Raw genomic sequence first — 19,057 nt, forward strand, 5'->3', positions numbered from 1 at the left:
TAGGGCTGTACTGCAATCGCGAGTCAGCCGCGAAGATCGGCCACAAGGCGTTCTGCTTCTTCTCAGTCTTGCTCTCCCGCCCCCAATTGTTTCGTCCGATCTACCGAGCCTTGTCTGCTTTGGTTTCTGAATAATACATACCCCCTCCAATTTTCTTCTCTTTACTCACCTCACTGCCTCACTCACTTCCCCCCCCCTTTCAACCTTTCGGCTTTTTCATACCACTTCCTGCGCTTAATGATTCTTCTACTTCTTCCTTCTTGATAGATCAATGGTTTCCCAATAATCCTCCCCTCCGATCCTACTCGCGTTTCTCCCCCGCGGCTCTTCCGACGATGTCGACCGCCTCGCCGCAGTTCGCCCACCGCTCGCCCTCAGACAATACTACCCCCAGTGCGCAGGATCCATATCTCTCGGCCCCGTCCGACCAAGATGAACTCGACTTCCAGGCAAGCGCGATCCGTCTAACACCAGCGGGGGGCAGTCCCAGCCAGAGTGCGGGCCCCGGGTCGTCGCCAAATGACCGACACAATACCTCCTCCATGGACTATCGCGCAAACACCTCGCCCCCCTCCAACCCGGGCTTTCTGGATCCGCAGGGTTACAGCATCGGGGGTGGTGCGGCCGGCGCTTGGCAGAATCAACGGACTTCGTCGCGAACCGCCCGTGGTGGTGCCACGGCGCCAACGACCCAAACTTGGTCCTCGTCTATGGCTGTGAGCCCTTCCCAGTTGCTGACCCCGGAACCCAACAACAACAGCCCTACGCCAAAAGAGGCGCAAGTGGGTCTGGGTGTTTCGCAAAATGCGCGCTTTGCGCCGTCGCGTCCCCAGATCACCACGAATAATCTGGACGCGAATAATAATGGGAGCCCCATCGTGATGGTGGAAGAGGTGTCGCGGGGGGACTCCCCGACAGATGTCCATGGCCCCAAAAAGCATTTTAGTAGATCACTTCTTCATCTCTCCCCTCAGGGCCCTGGTGAAATCTCCAGTGAATCGGAAGATAATGACACCGATGACCATCGGTCGATTTCTTCGCTGTCTGTGGTGCGGTCTCACGATGGCGTTTGGTTGGCAGACCCCTCTACCGGTCAGGGAGGCTTGGCCCCGCGATCCCGCGGGGACGAGTATGTTCCGAGTCCAAACCAGGTCAAGAACCAGCACGACCGTCAAAATAGAAATGCCGACATCACCATTTGGTCGGCGACGGTGAGTGCAGCCACCGACGGAGTCGGCGGTGCGCTCGGCATTCCGTCGCATCGCAGAAATCAGAAAGGCTCTCGCTTGAGAGCCAGGAGTACGGGAGACCGACCCCTGCAGCAGCAGGACTACCTGGACTTGAAGGGCGGTAAACGGACTCCGGGACCTGGAGTGTTGGTTCACGAGAGCAGCGATGAGGATCCCAGCGAAAATGAGTCTGAAGGCGGTAGCGACGAGGAGGGGTCGGCTCCCGTCAATGTCAATGACACCGGCTACGACAATTCCAAACAGGAACAGTTCCCGTCCATTGATCTGACCACCACCGGCGACGATCAACTCCTTCTTTATCCATGGCAAGATCCGCCACGCTACCCGTCCGCTCGAACAGAACAGTACCAGCCCTCGAGTTCCCATGCCGCCATGGTTGCCTTTGAATCGCGCGTGCTCGATTTGGAGACCGCATCACTTGCAGCGACCGTCGACAACAACAGCATCAGGAACGTGAGAGCTTCAATGGGAAATGTTTCACTTGAGGATCAGCCCAAGAAAGCGGAGAGACGACCAAGCCTTCTGAAGCGACCGTTTTCACGATTAAAGCGCCAGGCGTCGGACCTGACCCTCGGTCAATCACCGTCCCCTTCCAAGTCCAAGGAGGACATCCCGGAACCTCAACGGAAAGATAGCGGCCACTCGCCCCGCCATCGTCTGAGCTTGCACAAGCACGCGCGAGGATCGAGCATTAACAGTGCGGTCATGGCAATGTCAAGCCAAATAGCGGCGATTGGCAGCAATCACTCCGCTCGCGCCGCCTCACCCAACCCGGAGGCTTCCCCCAGGTCTCTTTCGCTCAAGGGCCGTCCTCGAGCCCGTAGTGAAGTCCCGCGGCCGGCGAGCCCAGGACTCATGGATCTCATGACCAACCACGGTGGTCCACCTGTTGCCAATCTCGCACACTCTGCCAAACCTGGGACCGACACGGAACAAAGCCCGGGGAGCACAGCTCGCGGAGCTGAAGGCGCTGAAGGTGCTGAAGGTGCCGATGACGATGACGAAATGGGCATGGGTGATGACACGGAGCTTGTAATGGACTTCCCCGCGGTATCACGTCTCCCTGTTCCGACCATTGAAGGATTTAAAGCGCAGATCATGCAGTTGAATCCACTTCTTGAGCCGGCTTTGATCCATCGCTTTGCCAACGAACAGCTTCGGCGGTATGAGAATCTCGTCAAGCTTCAACAAAAGCATGTGCAAGCTCTCGCAAATCGGTCGTGCCGCTCGGGCAAGTTCTGCTTTGCCTTGGGAGGAGATGCGACGTTGTTGCAACTTCGCAAGCAACCTGCAAAGTCCGACGCGGGCAATACCCAGTTCCGGGTGACGGGTTTCAACCAGGGTCGCGATCAGCCCTATACTATGGTTGAAGGAGCCATCGCAGCGGCTCAGTTCCCTCCCGGGGTTCCCCTTCCGCCGGTTTCGCGGCTCCCGGCCCAGTTCGAGTGTCCCATCTGTTTCGAGGTGAAGAAGTTCCAGAAACCATCTGACTGGTCCAAACATGTCCACGAGGACGTGCAGCCGTTTACGTGCACCTTCCCCCAATGCAACGAGCCCAAGTCATTCAAACGAAAAGCGGACTGGGTGCGCCACGAGAACGAGCGGCACCGGCAATTAGAGTGGTGGACCTGCACATACACCGATTGCAACCACACGTGCTACCGGAAGGACAATTTTGTGCAACACCTGGTTCGCGAGCACAAGATGCCCGAACCGAAGATGAAGAAGGGCAAGGCTTCTGCTTCGGAAACGCATTCGGATACGCAACGAGAACGCGACATCGAGCGACTGTGGGAGATGGTCGAGCAATGCCGGCAAGAAACCAGGCAGCGCTCCGAGCAGGAGCGGTGCCGGTTCTGCGGAAATATCTGCGGTAACTGGAAAAAGCTCACGGTCCACCTGGGCAAGCACTTGGAGCAATTGGCCATGCCAGTTCTGGAGCTGTCTAAGCAAAGCGTTGCCTCCTCCAGCACCGCTCTCCACCCGTCCACCACAACAACAACAACCAGTTCAGCAAACGTCACCCCCTCCGCGGTGCCGGAACAACACCAAGCTCCGCTTGTTGCAGCATACCAGGCTAGCCCGCAACCGCATTTCCAGCAGGGGCAGTACCCGATCAGCAATTCCAGTCCGTCCGTCACTGGCGTGAACCCCACAATACCGTTTGAGGTTCCACTTCTCAACTACACATCCATATCTGGCGAGCAATTCTCAATGGAGCCAGAAACGATGGCCGAATCTGGTAATCAATATCCGGGGTATGCGGTGGACCAGTTCGGGCAATCAGCTGCGCTTCTCCCGGCCCAGGCCCAGACCAACCCCCTGCATCCCAACTCGGTTTCCTACCCGCCGCCCTACAACGCGGTGCCCCGGCAGCGAACCCCGGACCCGAATTCAGGCGTGCTGCAGGATTCGTATTCCAGCATGGAATCCCAGTACCCGCCTCAACCGATTCCCATGTACCCCGCCCAAGCGAACTATCCCGAATACAACCCGTCCATGGCATATACATCCTCTTCTTACTCTTCTGGGTATCCCGCCACACAGATGTGATTGACGATTTCTTTCTTTGACGACTGGTGTTTGTTTCACCCTTTCTTTTTTTTTTTTTGGAGAATGTATATACCATATACCCCCTTGGCTCGTGTCTTGTCTTTCTCTGTTGTTTACTTTTTTATTATTCCCTCAGCGTTATACCTATGATAGACAGGCAGCCATGCTAGCGAATTGAGGCGAAGCATAATTGCATATTTGGATGAACAGCAAAGCCGCGCAAACTTCTTTATTTAGGCTTTGGCCCGTACATAAACTGCATGCCTTCTCGCTTCCCTCGGGAATTCTGTCTCAGACCGGCCTCCCGAACATCCGGCGCCGCCGTGCATGTGAGGCATCATGTTGTTCCTCCTGCCCTACCGGAGCAAGCCCGGTCTTAGCGATTGCCCCGAGCAATGGGGATGATAGACGCATGGGTGTCAGCCACCTTGGAAGGGGGGGATCGCCCGGTGTCAAGTTTCAGGATCGCCTGTTTCAGGGCGATGGGGGGGGGGGAGTACATGAACATGACAGCGGCGTCATGTTCATCCCTTGATAGGAAGAGGCATGGCGTGGCCGTGGCGTGGCCATCCGGCCTAGCTCCAACCCGCCGCCGATCGTATCCTTCCCGATTCGTCCTTGCTTCGAACCGAACCGTGTTTATTTTGGTTTTCTTTTCGCTCGGGTGTGTCGGGGAGCGAGCGGGTCTTCGCGAGCCGAGTTGGGCTCCTCGCATGCCTCTTGCAGGGAAGGATTCTGTCTGCCTCAGGCTCAGAGGGACTGGCAGGCTATCCATCGATCGTGGAGCAGATTGGTTGATTATTTGGTTGGACATACAGATCCCGTACAACATCCGTTCTAGCGTTTATTACTGCTGCTTATTTCATGGTTCTTCGTCGCACTTAGGGCACATTTTTGCCCGGGTAAAGCCGCGGCGGGGGAGGGAGGGGGGGCTGTGCACCCACAGGGATGTGCGACATCAAGGGATGAACGGCATGCATGTCTTTTCTTTCTCTCATTCCAACCCTTGATCGGCATCGCGTGGGAAAGTCAAGTTCGTCGCTCGCGTGCAGCTTTAGTTTCGCATGTGCGTTGGAAAAGGGCCCGTGTCCATGCAATCCACATGGAGTGCAGCAGCCATGATTTCATACCCTATCGTAATATAAAATAAACTACCTCCCCTCCTGCGAGGTGGGCTCTGGCAGTTTCATCCTCGCTTGGTTTTGGCTTGAAACACTGCCCATTACACCACTCCTCTCCACCACACACCATGGAGGTGAGTCTTGCATGCCTGGTTCTCCGGGGCCACATCTGACTTGGATATACTTGTAGGACCCCACCTGGCAAGACCACGACGCCGATGTGCTCCACGGCCTGATGCCCGGCTGTGAGACCATGACTTCCTTGCCCTCAGATCTGTTTGATCCATTCAAGAACTCCGGACTGCCCTTTGGAGACTCGCTGCTGGACGGCTATGACGGTCTCACCCCGCTGCACTCAGATCTGCCATACAAACACTCCGACCTAGATTTCGGAGACTCTCTGCTAGATCTCCACCTCCAACAACCTGAATTCTGGTCATCGGCTGGATCCTACGACCTTTACTCCTCGCAATACACCACCACCTCCCAAGATGCCTGGAACCCGCTACAGATCACCGGTGTCCCCGCCAATAACCCGTGCTCTTCACTATCGCATATGAATGCCGATTTCTACTTTTCCAACAACCACAACCACTACGGCCCGCCCTCGGAGTGCGAAAGCCAGTATATGAGCAGTCTGCACTCGGATTCGGGGTACGGTACCGCGAGCTGTGCCACGCCGTCCCTCGTGCCGTCCTCGTACGGCGTGGAGATGACTTCCAGTCCGTCACAGATGGATACCCAAGACCAAACGACATGTTTATTCAACCAGTCCTCACCCTCACACATGTATACCGGCTCGGTGAAATGCGAGTATCCGCGCTGTTCGTGGGTAGGCAAGTGTCTCTCCGACAAGAGGTACGGATCATTCTGCATCGTTTTTGATCAACTACATAAAATAAAATAAAAAGACTAACTCATAGCGCGAGCAGGAAACACAACGCCCGACACCAGAAGCGGTTCAAGTGCGACGAGCCGAACTGTTCCCGCAAAGAGGGCTTCGGGACGATCAACGACCTGGCCCGCCATAAGAAATGTGTGCACAACAAGGAGCCCGAGCGCGGGCCGAAGATGGTGTACGTGTGTCTGGGGACGAACTGCCCGCGTCCGAATAAGAAGTGGCCGCGCTTGGACAATTTCCGCCAACATCTGGCCCGGATGCATGGGGATGAGGATGCCGATGTACTATTGAAGAGGTATGTGTGGATCTATTCAACTGGGTTTCGGTTGAAGATGGTTGGCTAACTGATGTTTATTTTAGATCTATGGATTGGTATGAGGCTTCCATCGCTTGCTCGGATACCCAGTCCGTCTCTCATAATGACGAGGACGGGAGGAAACGCAAGTTCGGGGCCCTGCGGTGACGGTGTGGAGCAGATATATATATATATAGAGTAGTGTATTTGTGTATCGTTGTACTGTACGAGCAATGAGATTCGGCTATGTCGCCCTGGTATCTTTCTTGTCTTCCTTAAAGCAAATCAAATATATAGTTACAGGGAGGGGTGGTAGTTCTTAGAAAGAGCGGCTCATTTTTTGACGCCGGCCATCTCGCGAGCCTTTTTCTCCAGCACGGCCACCTCTTCTGCGGCGGAGTTAGCATTTTCTCTACGGGAAAAAACCCGATTCGAGTAGAACATACCGTTCTTCTCGAGCTTCGACTCGTCCATCTCAAGCTTCATCCAGGTCTGGTAGATGACCTGGTAGGTGAAGACGGCGCCTAAGAACACCTTGGCGAAGGGGCCGGCGAATGTTCGGTATGCGGCCATCTAGAGCTATGTTAGAATATCAAATACGATGTTCGGAGTGCTAAACAACACAAAGATAAGAGGGGCAAGACATACACCTTGCTTGTAAGAGCTTGGTTGGGATGTGTTGCGCGCCGCGGTTGTGGAGGTGAAGGGCCGGGATTGCCTGAGAAGAGCACGGGGTCCTGACAACCGAAAGGCTGACCGCCAAAGAGACATGACCATTGATATCTGAACAGAGCCTCTTCGGCTCTCCGTGGCGTACGTTTTCCGGCGTTGTTGCTGTAGACGTTTTCCCTTATTCATGTCTGAGAAAGGGAGATGAGTCAGCCGTCACATGATATCAGTCCCATTGATTCTGGCAGGCCGCAGGAATGGAGCACCAGAACCGCCGGACCAGAACGCTTTCTCTGTCGTCTCCTCAGCACTCTCTCTGACACCTCCTGCCCTCATTTCGCCCGGCCATCCCCCCTCTCTCCCCCGCATCAACTGGCCTTGATCTCCATCAAGAAGATGTTCCCAGCAGACAAAATGCCCTATTCACCCCCAAACCAGTCTAACTGGGCGCCCTCAATGGCCTCTTCAGGGCGGAATTGGGGTTGCCCATTATTGTCGCCCTTGACTCCGGAAAACGACAGTTGAGGTGGCCCGTGCACGACTCTAAAGATGCGGCCCCAAACGGGAAGGCGGTGGACACCGGCAATCCTGATGCCTATGGTGGCTCGTGCGCAGGACAAATCGCGCGAGTCACTTCCGCCCTTGGCCCATCACGCTACTACTGTCTTAACTACGTCCCGACTCCCCCCACGCTCTCTCTACCTGCTGCCAGCTGGATCATCGATTCAATCGGACATGCAGTCGTCTCTCGTGTCTGTCGTCCCCAGTGTCTAGCATTGTTTATCGTTGCGGGCGGTTCACGGTTCGAGACTTTGTTTTCTCACGCGTCGGCCCCCCCGTCCCTCTATTCGTCGGCCTCGACCCTCTCGCATCCTCAATCCATTTGAGCTCACCATCCTGACTTCGATTCATTGATCGGTGACTTGTCGCTCGGGGTACCGCGGGTGGATTGTTATCGCGGTGCACGGAGACCCGGGGCTCGGCGCAACCGGTCCCTTTTATCGCTGGGCGAGATCGGATCATCAATCAGTGCATGTATGTTCCCCATGCGCTTTTTGCTTGGTATTGTCGGACCTTGCAGACATATGATTGCCCTGAGATTGGGCATCCGGTCTGGTTCTTGATTTGCTGATATCCTTTTTGCCGACAGTGACCCCATTAAAAGATCGCCATTATGCCCTCTTATTCCAAGAAACGGGGCATCGAGGAGCTCGAGGAACTCGTAAACAAATCCGACTCAAATGACGAAGACTACGACGATCACCAACCTCGCTCCACGGGGCGCGCAAAGTCTCGGTCGACACCGAAGAAGGCTAAGCGCTCGAAGAAACGGCAACGTCGGGGCTCGAGCGATGATGATCTCCTTTCCGAGGACGACGATTTAGGAGGGGATAGCTCCTTCGACGAAGTGGAAGAAGATTCAGATGACCCGACTATCGAACGGAATGCCAGAGGCAGCAAGCGTCGTCAAACAACCCAGAAGCAGCTCTTGTACGCGGAACCATCTTCTGATGAAGAGGATGAGGCGAAGGACGACGAGGACGAGGATGAGGATGAGGATGAGGATGAGGACGAGGAGGATGCTGTTGCCTCTTCCCCACAGAAAAAGAGCAAAGTGGTTTCTCTGAAAGTCCCACCGGAGGCCTTTGACAATAAACGGGTCACCCGTCAGCGTCGAGGAACCTCGGAAGATATGTATGCGCTGACCAATTCTGGCCACCACATGGAGACTGTTCGGCGTGGTACGCGCAGCCCTGAGACTGCACTTCTGCCACGGCACGGATCCAGGAGTAATCGAGCAGTCAAGCAACTTCCCGCCGATGAAGTGGACGAAGAAGTAAAAGTCGATCAAGAAGAGGAAGTTGTGGAGGAAATCGTTCTTGAGGGTTCTCAGCCAGAGATCATGGAGAGTGACCCCGAGGCTGAAGGCGAAAAGGCGGATGCTGCGATGGCCGACGATGAGGGTGTCGTTCCTGAATCCGATACAGTGGAAGCCAAGCCCGATGAAGCCGAAGAGGAGGATGAGGACGAGGACGAAGGTCCGGTAGTGCGACGGCGGTTGCGGCGGGCGTCAAAACAATTAGCGGAAGAAGAAGATAGCGCACAGGTGCGCCGGTCCGGCCGAAAGAAGCCCGCATCGCAGCGCAAGTCGAAGACCGAAGAGAGCGACTTCGAACCTGATGAAGAAGAAGAGGACGAAGATGTGGTGTCAGAACCGGGTCCATCCCAAGGCTCGCCTCGCAAAAGTCACGCCGAGGAAGAGGAGGACAGCTCCACCAGCCGGCGTCCCGGTCTGCGCAAGCGAGGCTCTCGATCTCGTGGAGGTTCTGAAATCCCAGAAGCACTCGAGTTGGCTGAAGAGCTGGAGGACCTGCGAGGTGGTCGTCGACGTCGTCGCCTGCCGGAAATTATTCACGAGAAGCCTCGTCGCAACCGCAAGGATGTTGACTACCGCCTTATTCGGCCGGATCTGCTATTTCCTATCGAGGAGGCTGAGAACGAGATAAACGAATCTCCCTCTCGACGCGGTCGCGGTGGAGGTGGTTCGAGCTGGCAGCGCACTCTATTCCCGACGTATGGCCCCTTTGGTGGTGCTGGCTCTTCCGCAATCCTTGGCCCTCCTGGTGCGCCTGCGGCCGCAGGAGGTGCTGATAGTGACAGCAGCGATGATGAGCCTGTGTCGCATCCCAAAGGTCCTCCTGGCCTGGCTTCTGGCGGTGGTATTGCTCCTCAAGGCCACTCCGGTGATGCTGGTCAAGGCGCCTCTGGTACCCCGGCCAACTTGGGCAAGATGAAGGACAAGCAGGCTTTGGCCGATGCGGATCCCTTGGGAGTGGACATGAATGTCAACTTTGACAACGTTGGAGGCCTGCAGGGACACATTGACCAACTGAAGGAGATGGTTTCCCTCCCGCTCTTGTATCCGGAAATCTTCCAACGGTTCCACATTGTTCCCCCGCGGGGTGTGTTGTTCCATGGACCCCCTGGTACGGGAAAGACGCTTCTGGCTCGCGCTCTGGCGAACAGCGTCAGCTCCGAAGGCCGCAAGGTGACCTTCTACATGCGAAAGGGAGCGGATGCATTGAGCAAATGGGTCGGTGAAGCTGAGCGACAGCTTCGTCTCCTGTTTGACGAGGCTCGCAAAACGCAACCCAGTATCATTTTCTTCGACGAGATCGATGGTAAGCAAAAAATCATCACTTGATTCATCCTTTTATCACTAACATGTTCGTTCTAGGGTTGGCTCCAGTGCGGTCAAGCAAACAGGAACAGATTCATGCCTCGATCGTTTCGACCCTCCTCGCGCTGATGGACGGCATGGACGGTCGTGGTCAAGTGATTGTCATCGGTGCTACTAATCGGCCGGACTCTGTTGACCCGGCCCTTCGCCGACCCGGCCGCTTTGACCGTGAATTCTACTTCCCGCTACCCAATGTGGAGGGTCGTCGTGCTATTCTTGACATCCATACCAAAGGCTGGGACCCGCCCCTTCCAGGAAACATCAAAGATGAACTTGCAGAAATCAGCAAGGGTTATGGTGGTGCAGATTTGCGCGCCCTTTGTACCGAGGCCGCCCTCAATGCGGTGCAGAGAAGGTACCCTCAAATCTACAAATCCGACAAGAAGCTCGTGATTGATCCGAAGACGATCGACGTGACCCCCAAGGATTTCATGATTGCAATCAAGAAGATGGTGCCCTCCTCGGAACGCTCTACTGCGTCCGGCGCATCCGCGCTGCCGAAGAACGTCGAGCCTCTGCTGCGCCGGCCATTACTCGACATCGAGGCATTGCTGTCAGAGATCCTGCCCCAGAAGAAACGACTCACTGCTCTGGAAGAAGCTCAATTTGAAGAGCCCGAGGATGCACATGGGTTCAGACACGAACAGATCATGTCCGAATTCGAACGATCGCGCGTTTTCCGGCCTCGGATGCTTCTTCGCGGTGTGCAGGGTATGGGCCAGCAGTACCTTGCGGCTGCCCTTCTGCATCATTTCGAGGGTCTCCATGTACAGGCGTTTGACCTTCCCACTCTCCTCAGCGACTCGACCCGCTCGCCTGAAGCAACCGTCATCCAACTCTTTGCGGAGGTCAAGAGACACAAGCCCAGTGTAATCTACATCCCGAACATTCAAATATGGTACGAGACCGTGGGTCCGGCTGTGCTCTCAACATTCATGGGTCTTCTACGATCGGTGCCGCCCACCGATCCCGTCCTACTCCTTGGAGTCCTCGAGGGGACAGGCGACGACTTGTTGATAGATGATGAGAGGCCGGCCGCTGACCAGATGGAACAAAGTCTATTGAAGACCCTGCCTGGTCCATTGAAGAACCTGTTTGGATTCTCGAAGAAGAACGTCTACGATCTCGACGCCCCTGACAATGCTGCGCGTTACGAGTTCTTCAACCCCATCATCGAATACGTCAAGACGCCGCCTGCCGGCTTCCCCGACCCCGAGAAACGCAAAAAGCGAAAACTGGAGGAGCTGGAGGTCGCACCGCCACCACCGCCAAAGGCCGAGACCCCACTTACCAAGGAGCAGATGAAGGCTCAGAAAAAGAAGGACCGCCAGACCTTGAACCTCTTGAAGATCCGCATCCAGCCCATCATGGATCAGATTAAGAAGTACAAGCGCTTCCGAGCTGGCGTCATTGAGGAGTCTCAGATTCGATACCTGTGGGAAGAGGAGGATCCGAATATTGTGACTAGTGACCTCCCTCCCGAAGAGCAAGCACTCCATCGGCCGTATGAGAAAGCGTACGACAAGCATGGTGTACCCGGTCTTCGAGAGGTTGCAACCAACAAGTTCTTCTACAACATGGAAATTGTGACCATGGAGAAACGCCTTTCCAACGGGTACTACAAACGCCCGACGGATTTCCTGGCCGACATCAAGCGGATCGCCAAGGATGCTCGTCAGTTCCACGACCAAGAACGGTTGCTGAGAGCAAATGAGCTTCTTTCCAATGTCGAGGTCGATATTTCTACCATCGAACAGACCGAGCCGGCTCTTGTTGCCGAGTGTGAGAATGTCTACGCTCGGGAATTGGCCCGTGAGAAGGAAGCGGCAGAGCGTGCAAGGCGAGCTGCGGAGGCTGAGGAGCGTGAGGCGACGTCTCATTTCGGAACGGGCAACGTCCCGCACGGAAATACTGAGTCGGCACCGTCAACGGGCCCGGTCCACTTGGGTGAATGGTTCTCCGGGGACGGCGCACGCCCTGTAACTCCTACGCGAAAGCCCAATGTGAGCTTCTCCAACGGGTACCGCCAAGGTGGTGGTTCGGATCTGAATGATACCGCCGCCCATGGCGGCCTCAGCAATGGCTCTCACGAAGATGAAGACGGCGATGTGTTCATGGCCAATCCCGAGGGCAATTCGGGCAGCAAAGAGACACAGACCAGCTCCTTTGGGCCTTCTGCACAGCCAAAACCGCCATATTCGTACACAGCGCCTTCTCAGCAGCTCCGACGCGAATCTGGTCTCTCCAGTCTTCCCCAGGACAGCCCCATCACTCCGATGGCCCCGGGCTCGCAGCCAGCGGACTACACCAACGAAGCGTCAACCACCCAAACGACTTCGGACAAGAAATCGTCGGAGCAGTCATCGAACCAGCACCACCCTCACAGCCCCAATGCTGCACAGGGCATGAGGCACGATGGTCCAGATCTGTCCCTGTACCCCGACCGTGTGTCTCAGGAGGAGCACCTTCCAGATACGCAGCAAGGTGGCAGCCAATTCTCGCCGCCTCGCGCAGATGCCGCACAATCGGAGCACAGCGTGCTGAATGGAAGCCAGTCCCAACCCAAGCCGCAACCCCCACTGTTCGATGCCCCATCCAAGCCGGGAAGCAACGGCCCCTCCGACCTGCAATCATTGCTCAACGACGAGCCGTCGCCCAAGCTGATCATTGACCCTTCGTACGTCGAGAGTCTGCACGAGCAACTCACCCAGCGCACTAGTGGCTGCACCGTGGAGCAGCTGGAGCAGATCAGCACCAACCTGATGGACTATGTCTGGCGCATGCGCGGTGAATGGAACCGCACCGTTGTCGCGACGGGTATCACGGAGACCTTCAATGCTGTCCTGGAGGATATCCAGTCGTTGCAGGAGATCGGGCCCATCAGCCAGAAGACGAAGGAGCAGTTGTGGAACGCTCGTTCCCGGATGTAATCTGTTTTTATCGGTGTTTGTTTTTTTCCCCCTGTCATTGTCTATATGTCTCCATATTCCCCTGGCGAGTTGATAGTTCAAGTGTTGGCAGATGGACGGATATGGGGCAGGATGGATCGGTGCATGATGTTTTTGTTTCGCGTCCCAGCGCTTGTTCTTCTTTCCCTCTTAATGTACTTGCAGCAAAACCATATGATCTGATTGACCGATGTCACTAAATAAGGAGAATCAAGTGTACTCTCTACTACGTTCTCTGATGATGTTCTCTGGTTAGGGCTGGCCTATACTGCGGGAGGACATGTGACGAGACCCACCCGTCCACCTGGCCTTAACTTGTTGTTCCCTTTGATCTTCCGCTCGATCCTCCGCTTCACCTGGACTTGCACCATACCTTCTCGACCATATGGTTGCTCTTTGAATAAATAACAACACCCGCATTTCATTTCGGAGCTCCTTCTCTCCAACTCCTCTCCCTCCCTTGCAATCCACAACACCCGCCACAATGGTCGACTGGCTCAGTCTGGCCGTGCCGTTCGCCTACCTAGGCGTCCTAATCGGCTCCCTCGCGACATTCGCCTCGTTATACCGCAAGCGCAAGGCCAGTACGTATTCCTCCTACCCCCATTTCCCAGTTCCATTGCGCGTGCAACTCCACAACCATGACAAGGAAACCCAAACCTCAACACCAACCCCAAGCCAACCATCCAAGCACCGTCCCCATCCCACCCGCAAGAGCACCAGCTAACCTCCCCTCCCACGAACAGCAAAAGCAGCCTCCCTGGAAGCATGGTTCCCAGCACACCTCCAACGCGACATCTACTTCTCCCTCCTCCACCTCGAGCCACCCTCCACCTCCGCCAAGGAAAAGAAAGCCCCCTCCGTCCCGGAATCTGTCCTCAAGGCCGCGCTCCTCCGCCGCGCAACAGAAGACATCAAGCGCGTCATGACCCTGCGATCCCAGAAACAGGCCCTGTCCATGCTCCTCCAGCGCGGCAGTGTCGGCGATGACCTGTGGCAGCGTTTCCAGCGCGCCGAGAAGGAGATGGAGGAAGAGGTGCGCGATGTTGTTACTGAGGTTAGTACAGTACCTTTTTAGCCTTTTTTTTTACCTTGTGGAAGGGGTTCATGAACCCTTTTCTTTGGGGTGTTGATTTTGAGAGATGGGAGTATGCTAACATTGGACACAAATAGGCGAATGCGTACACTCCCAACTGGGGCCAGACTATCTTCCAATCCGCGAATGAAATGATGAACAACGATGTCTACCGCCGTCGTCTGGATGAGCACCAGGGGAAACTGGCCGAGGAGCGCGAGTGGTGGGATAAGAAGAAGACGAGTATCAAGGAGGGGTTCATGAAGGAGCTTGACGCTGATTTCTCTTCGTCTGGTCCGGCGGCTGCAGTTGCAGCTTCAGCCGTTCCCGTGCAACCAGCTGCCCCTTCGGTACAAACCAGTGATGACGATGCAGTCCTCGTTGAGGCTGATCCGTCCTCGGCGGCGGGTAATACCCCTGGTGGCAGCGGTGGTGGTGGGAAGAAAAAGAAGGGCAAGGGGAAGAAATAGACTACGGGTTTCTTCTTTTTTTCTTGTCTGTTATTACTTAGATTTTTTTTTTATTTCTTTGGGAATGGCGAGATTCTGTTTCCATCCATCGGAGGTGCATCGTTCCTGATTAGGTAGGGGCTGGCATTACGGCTTTTTGTTTTTCACTCTTCTGCTGGGGGATGGGATATCCTCGTTTCTGATGATTCATGGGCTGCGTTGTGCACTTGTATACCTAGTACAGCAATATTCGAAATCACTCACGGATTAATTCTCAAACCCTATTCTGAAACGCGCTCCAACATAGTAATCACGGTCCACGCAAGCGCCTATTTCCACACCCTTCCCTGAAGAAATCCATAGAGTTGTGGACAACGAGATGGAACCGTGTATCTCCCCAATTGACTTTTTGGTCAGGGTCCCATATATACAAATGCACGGAGAAAATCCCGAGTTGTCGAATCTGATGTAAGGGATCGAGCAGCAAGGCGGCGGAATTAGCCTCCAACCCATGTGCAAAATGAAGATGGATAATCAGTTCCTCGAGGTTAGGTAATTTGGCGAGAACATCACAAGCCGATGCGTAGGCATTATAATCGGGACAACTTTGTTGGGGTGACTTGGAGAGGGGCTTGTAAGGAAAGTGATACGTTAGTCGCACCCAGCGCATCTGATCCAGTCTTTGTGGCAAAACCGTCCTCGAGAGTCTGATGATAGTATCTATATCATCAAAGCAGTACACATTTCGTGCATAAAGTAGATCGACTGCTTCTGAATATCTGAGAAATGGTGAGTAGCTTTCCTACGGCAAGATGAGTGTGGCACTCACATCAATCGACATGTCTGGAGCAATCCGACGAAATTTACTTCTTCGGCTGTAGAATCCCTGAACTGGCCCAAGTACCATGGCGGCTCCTTTGCTGAGACCTGACGGCACGGCGACACGCTAATGGGAATTTTCCCCCAGCAGTCATGGTCGCCGCAGGGGAAACTGTCTAGGTTCTTTGAACACTGGATGCCCACCAGTCGTCCTCGCGGAGTCTTCTTATAATGCCGGTTGGCGCAAACCACATGAATTTGATGCCCACAGAGATAATGCTTCCAGATCAACTGCCGAATCTCTGGCGGCAGTCTCGCGAGCGGGGATTGACGCTGCTCATATGTGCGCTGAACGATCGGGGTTGGCTTTCTTGCAACTAGCTTCCGCCAACTAGGGCGTGTACTAGCCGCTTCTTCAGAGATAAATACATCCTCGGGCAAAGGAGGAGTAAGGGGCCGCGGTCTACTTTCGGGCAATGGTTCGGGAGTGTCCTTCCATGAACCTTTGGAGTCTTTGTTTCCCTTGAGACTGAGGGATGGGACAGGGAAGAGGACTGCCATGGTCTAGGGTTGGAAAGCAGACGCTTTACACTACCAGCTAAACGATTGGGTCAGATGTAGGTGGTCAGATGGGTTGACATTTAGTTCAGAGGCAAAAGATACGGGCAAGGCAGACAAAGAATGAGGGGCACGGAGGGTGAGGCGTATTTTTGTAAAATACATCATGAAAGGGTCTACCCAACGTCATGTAAAATACAAGCTCTATTCTTGGAAGTGGTGGTTCTGTAGTAGTCCATATAGTCTGGTGTGCTTCAAGTTAGGGTTCGGGAAACAATTCGTGTGAGAATATGGGGTAAACTGATTTCGAATCCAGCTGTATCTCTTGTTTTTCTCTTCTACGATAATGCAGGTCCCAAAATTATGGGAGGCTTCATGTAGACAAGGAGAATGTTATTGACCTCATCGGAAACTCCTGGTCCTACCTATACACGGAGATACTAATATACACTGCAACCCAATACCGAGGGATACAAAAGATCATAAGAAAAACGCCAGCCAATGCTTCCCGAGGCCAGTTCCGAAATGGCCATTTCCCCAAATGCTCAGACAGAATCCATATCCCAGCGATGCGTGCAAGAATCAAAATAAATAAGAAACGAGCCAGACTACAGTAGTAACTGACTATCGTCAGCACCTGTAGGTGGCCCAAGATCCAGACCCCCAACCTGCATCTCCGCCGCGGTGTTGGCAAGCTTCTCTTCGACGCCCGCCGGGTCTAGCCCGCCGCTGCGGCTGAGCACGATTCGCAGGAGACTGACCATGATTTCGAGCTGGTACTGCTGTCTCTCGTGCGGGTCCAGCTGGTCCAGGCTTAGACCCTGCACTTGCAAGGCCGCGGCTTTGCGGTCGCCCAGGATCTCGAGGAGCTGATTCACCTGCGCGATGTTTTCTTTGTTGCGTGGGGTGCTCGATAGCCGGCGGAGGCGGCGTTTGGGTGTGTCGGCGGGGACACCGGCCAGGCGTGCGACTTGGAGGACGATTAAGCGGGCGGTGGCGTCGTCCGGGGCAAAGCCGAAGAATGCTCGCATGGCGTGGAGTGCGACCAGTGTCCCCGAAACATCCTTCGACAAACAAAAACTGCGGACGATTTGGTCATACAGACCTTTAGAGAACTCGGATTGGGCGGTCTTGCGGCTGCGCGGCGAAAGCTGCGCGTACCAACGTGTCATGTTTGCGAACAGCTGGCGCGCAGACGGGAACGCAGAGTCATAGGCGGTGCGGCCATGGTCGTATTGGATTTTGGCGCAGTCCCAGAGGCAGGCGTATGTTTCCAGATCTGGGCGCACTGTTTGACTCATCGCCTGGAATTTCGTCCAGAGGGATTTGATGTCTTGTTTCCGCAGTTCTGCGTACAGGAGGTGATTCATGAAGTAGGAATTGGGCTGGATCTGTGCGTCTCCTAGGCTCTTGACTAGGTATTTGATCATGCCGTCGTCGCCTCGGCGCGTGTAATGCAGAAGGAGAATGGAAAATGTCTCGATGCTGGCTTGAGGAACATCCCGCTTCATGAACTTCGGTATGCGGGCAGGATCCATCGTGTCCTGGTTGAAGCCCAGTTGAGGAATGGCTTCGGTCGGCTGGAATCTCTTCCACGCTGCGTCGATTCGACGCTGAATCATGGACCAGCCAAGCCGCTCGGCCTTGTCCCGCGCACCAGCGCTGCCGTCGCGGAGCCAGCCAGCGATGACTCCATTAAGATGCTTGCTGTCCGGCTTCACCCCTCGCTCATACATCAGCTCGATGACCAGCGCAGCTGAGTCGACCTCGCCCATTCCGATGAGCTTCTTCATCCAGCTCGCGTAGAAAAACCGATTCTGGAACTGTCGCGGCAACACTGTCAGTGCGGAGAGTGAGACTTTATTCACGGCCTCTTCACTGATGCTCGACGCATGGAGATTGCCTGCCAAGCCGAGAGCGGCCTTGTATAGAGCTGTAGAGTCCTTTGCCGGGTCCTGTCCCGTTACCATCATGTCTTTGAAGACGGCAACTGCTGTATCCAAACGGCCGGCCGTGAGGAGACCAATGCTGATCTGATCGTAATCCTTCATGCCCATGTCCGATCCCAAGAAGGTCTTCAGCTGGAGGTATAAGGCCCATGCTTTGACCTCTGCTTCTTCGCCAGGTAATCTCCCCCACGCGGTGATGACAGGAATGAGGACTCGCGGTTGACGGGATCGATCGTTCGTGAGAAAAGCCAGAGCAATATCCTGAGCTCGTTGGGGGTTGTTCGCAGCTGCAAAGAGTCGCACTCCAAGCATCCAGTATGGTTCCAAGTCCTCCTTGCTTTGGGACAGTTCGGCTTGATATGCCTCCCATTGCTCCAATGCCTTATGAGTCGATCCACTATCATGCAAAGCAGTAATATAAGTGAGAATCTGGGGCGTCGGGAAGGGTTGATTGACAGACTTGGCGTCTTCAATGAGCGTCTGCAAATGTGTTGATCGTGTAGTGCCCGTCAAGTCTGCCGTGTTTTGCGATTGCCACATTATTTGTCGAGTCTCTGGCGGCATTGATTCCAGAAATTCGGGGATAACCTGCTTGCATCGCCGGTACCATCTCCATAGCTCGTGTTTGGTCCGCTCGTCCTCGCTATTCGTCTTGAAATTGATCACGCAGTCGTGAAATCGTTTGGTGTATGGATGAGGCTCGCCTTCGGCCAGTTCTGTTTCTGTTGATTTTCCGGACAGTTGTCGGCCTCGTTTGGCGGCCTTTTGCGGGTTTTCTTGCTCCAGAGCGAGACCCTCAAACTCCTCCTTCAACATCTCATCGAGTTCCTCGTCGAAGACCTCGTCTAAGGATGGCTGCGGCCCCTGCTCGCCCTGTTCCCTTTCATATTTTTCTAAAGCTTCCAGGGCGACTTTGCGATCCGCCTCGGGCAAGCTCCTGATGAAGGGACTGTTGGGACTGAACGGGCCCTCCTCCAACACCTTCAGCTCGTCTCGGAGCTTTGCAAGCTCATCCTCGACTCCCTTGCGCTCTTCATTGTCTTCGGCCTCGGGATCGATCTTTCTTCGCTTCTTGCTCCCCCGCGCATCCTGTTCGTAGAATGTCACTCGGTCGTTTGGTCCGCCATAGTCGAGACGGCGCGGAGTGATGGCGGAAAAGGCTCGAACCGACGGGCGGCTGTGAGCCACATACCACCGAGCGCCATGAAACGCCTGGCGAAGCATGAAGG

General features: G+C 54.9%; 6 protein-coding genes across 6 annotated transcripts; 4 read left to right on the forward strand and 2 right to left on the reverse strand.

Moving 5' to 3' along the window:
- Positions 1-335: 335 nt before the first annotated feature.
- On the forward strand, positions 336-3,803 carry PFLUO_LOCUS2884 (uncharacterized protein; the record flags this gene model as incomplete). The annotated part of the gene is made up of 1 exon (XM_073780070.1): positions 336-3,803. One exon carries the CDS (start codon positions 336-338, stop codon positions 3,801-3,803), a length of 3,468 nt encoding a protein of 1,155 aa, XP_073636962.1.
- A 1,249-nt stretch (positions 3,804-5,052) lies between these two features.
- Positions 5,053-6,288, forward strand: PFLUO_LOCUS2885 (uncharacterized protein; the record flags this gene model as incomplete). Its single annotated transcript, XM_073780071.1, has 4 exons — positions 5,053-5,058; positions 5,115-5,782; positions 5,857-6,120; positions 6,186-6,288. The coding sequence occupies 4 exons, from the start codon at positions 5,053-5,055 to the stop codon at positions 6,286-6,288; spliced, it is 1,041 nt and encodes a 346-aa protein (XP_073636963.1).
- A 165-nt stretch (positions 6,289-6,453) lies between these two features.
- Positions 6,454-6,891, reverse strand: PFLUO_LOCUS2886 (uncharacterized protein; the record flags this gene model as incomplete). The annotated part of the gene is made up of 3 exons (XM_073780072.1): positions 6,454-6,509; positions 6,567-6,693; positions 6,769-6,891. 3 exons carry the CDS (start codon positions 6,889-6,891, stop codon positions 6,454-6,456), a joined length of 306 nt encoding a protein of 101 aa, XP_073636964.1.
- Positions 6,892-7,963: 1,072 nt separating this feature from the next.
- PFLUO_LOCUS2887 (AAA ATPase) lies at positions 7,964-12,960 on the forward strand (the record flags this gene model as incomplete). The annotated part of the gene is made up of 2 exons (XM_073780073.1): positions 7,964-9,971; positions 10,028-12,960. 2 exons carry the CDS (start codon positions 7,964-7,966, stop codon positions 12,958-12,960), a joined length of 4,941 nt encoding a protein of 1,646 aa, XP_073636965.1.
- A 502-nt stretch (positions 12,961-13,462) lies between these two features.
- PFLUO_LOCUS2888 (Translocation protein S66) lies at positions 13,463-14,523 on the forward strand (the record flags this gene model as incomplete). The annotated part of the gene is made up of 3 exons (XM_073780074.1): positions 13,463-13,562; positions 13,725-14,035; positions 14,152-14,523. The coding sequence occupies 3 exons, from the start codon at positions 13,463-13,465 to the stop codon at positions 14,521-14,523; spliced, it is 783 nt and encodes a 260-aa protein (XP_073636966.1).
- Positions 14,524-16,487: 1,964 nt separating this feature from the next.
- Positions 16,488-19,052, reverse strand: PFLUO_LOCUS2889 (uncharacterized protein; the record flags this gene model as incomplete). The annotated part of the gene is made up of 1 exon (XM_073780075.1): positions 16,488-19,052. One exon carries the CDS (start codon positions 19,050-19,052, stop codon positions 16,488-16,490), a length of 2,565 nt encoding a protein of 854 aa, XP_073636967.1.
- Positions 19,053-19,057: the final 5 nt, after the last annotated feature.

This window comes from Penicillium psychrofluorescens (assembly GCF_964197705.1).
Source record: "Penicillium psychrofluorescens genome assembly, chromosome: 2".
NCBI lineage: Eukaryota > Fungi > Ascomycota > Eurotiomycetes > Eurotiales > Aspergillaceae > Penicillium > Penicillium psychrofluorescens.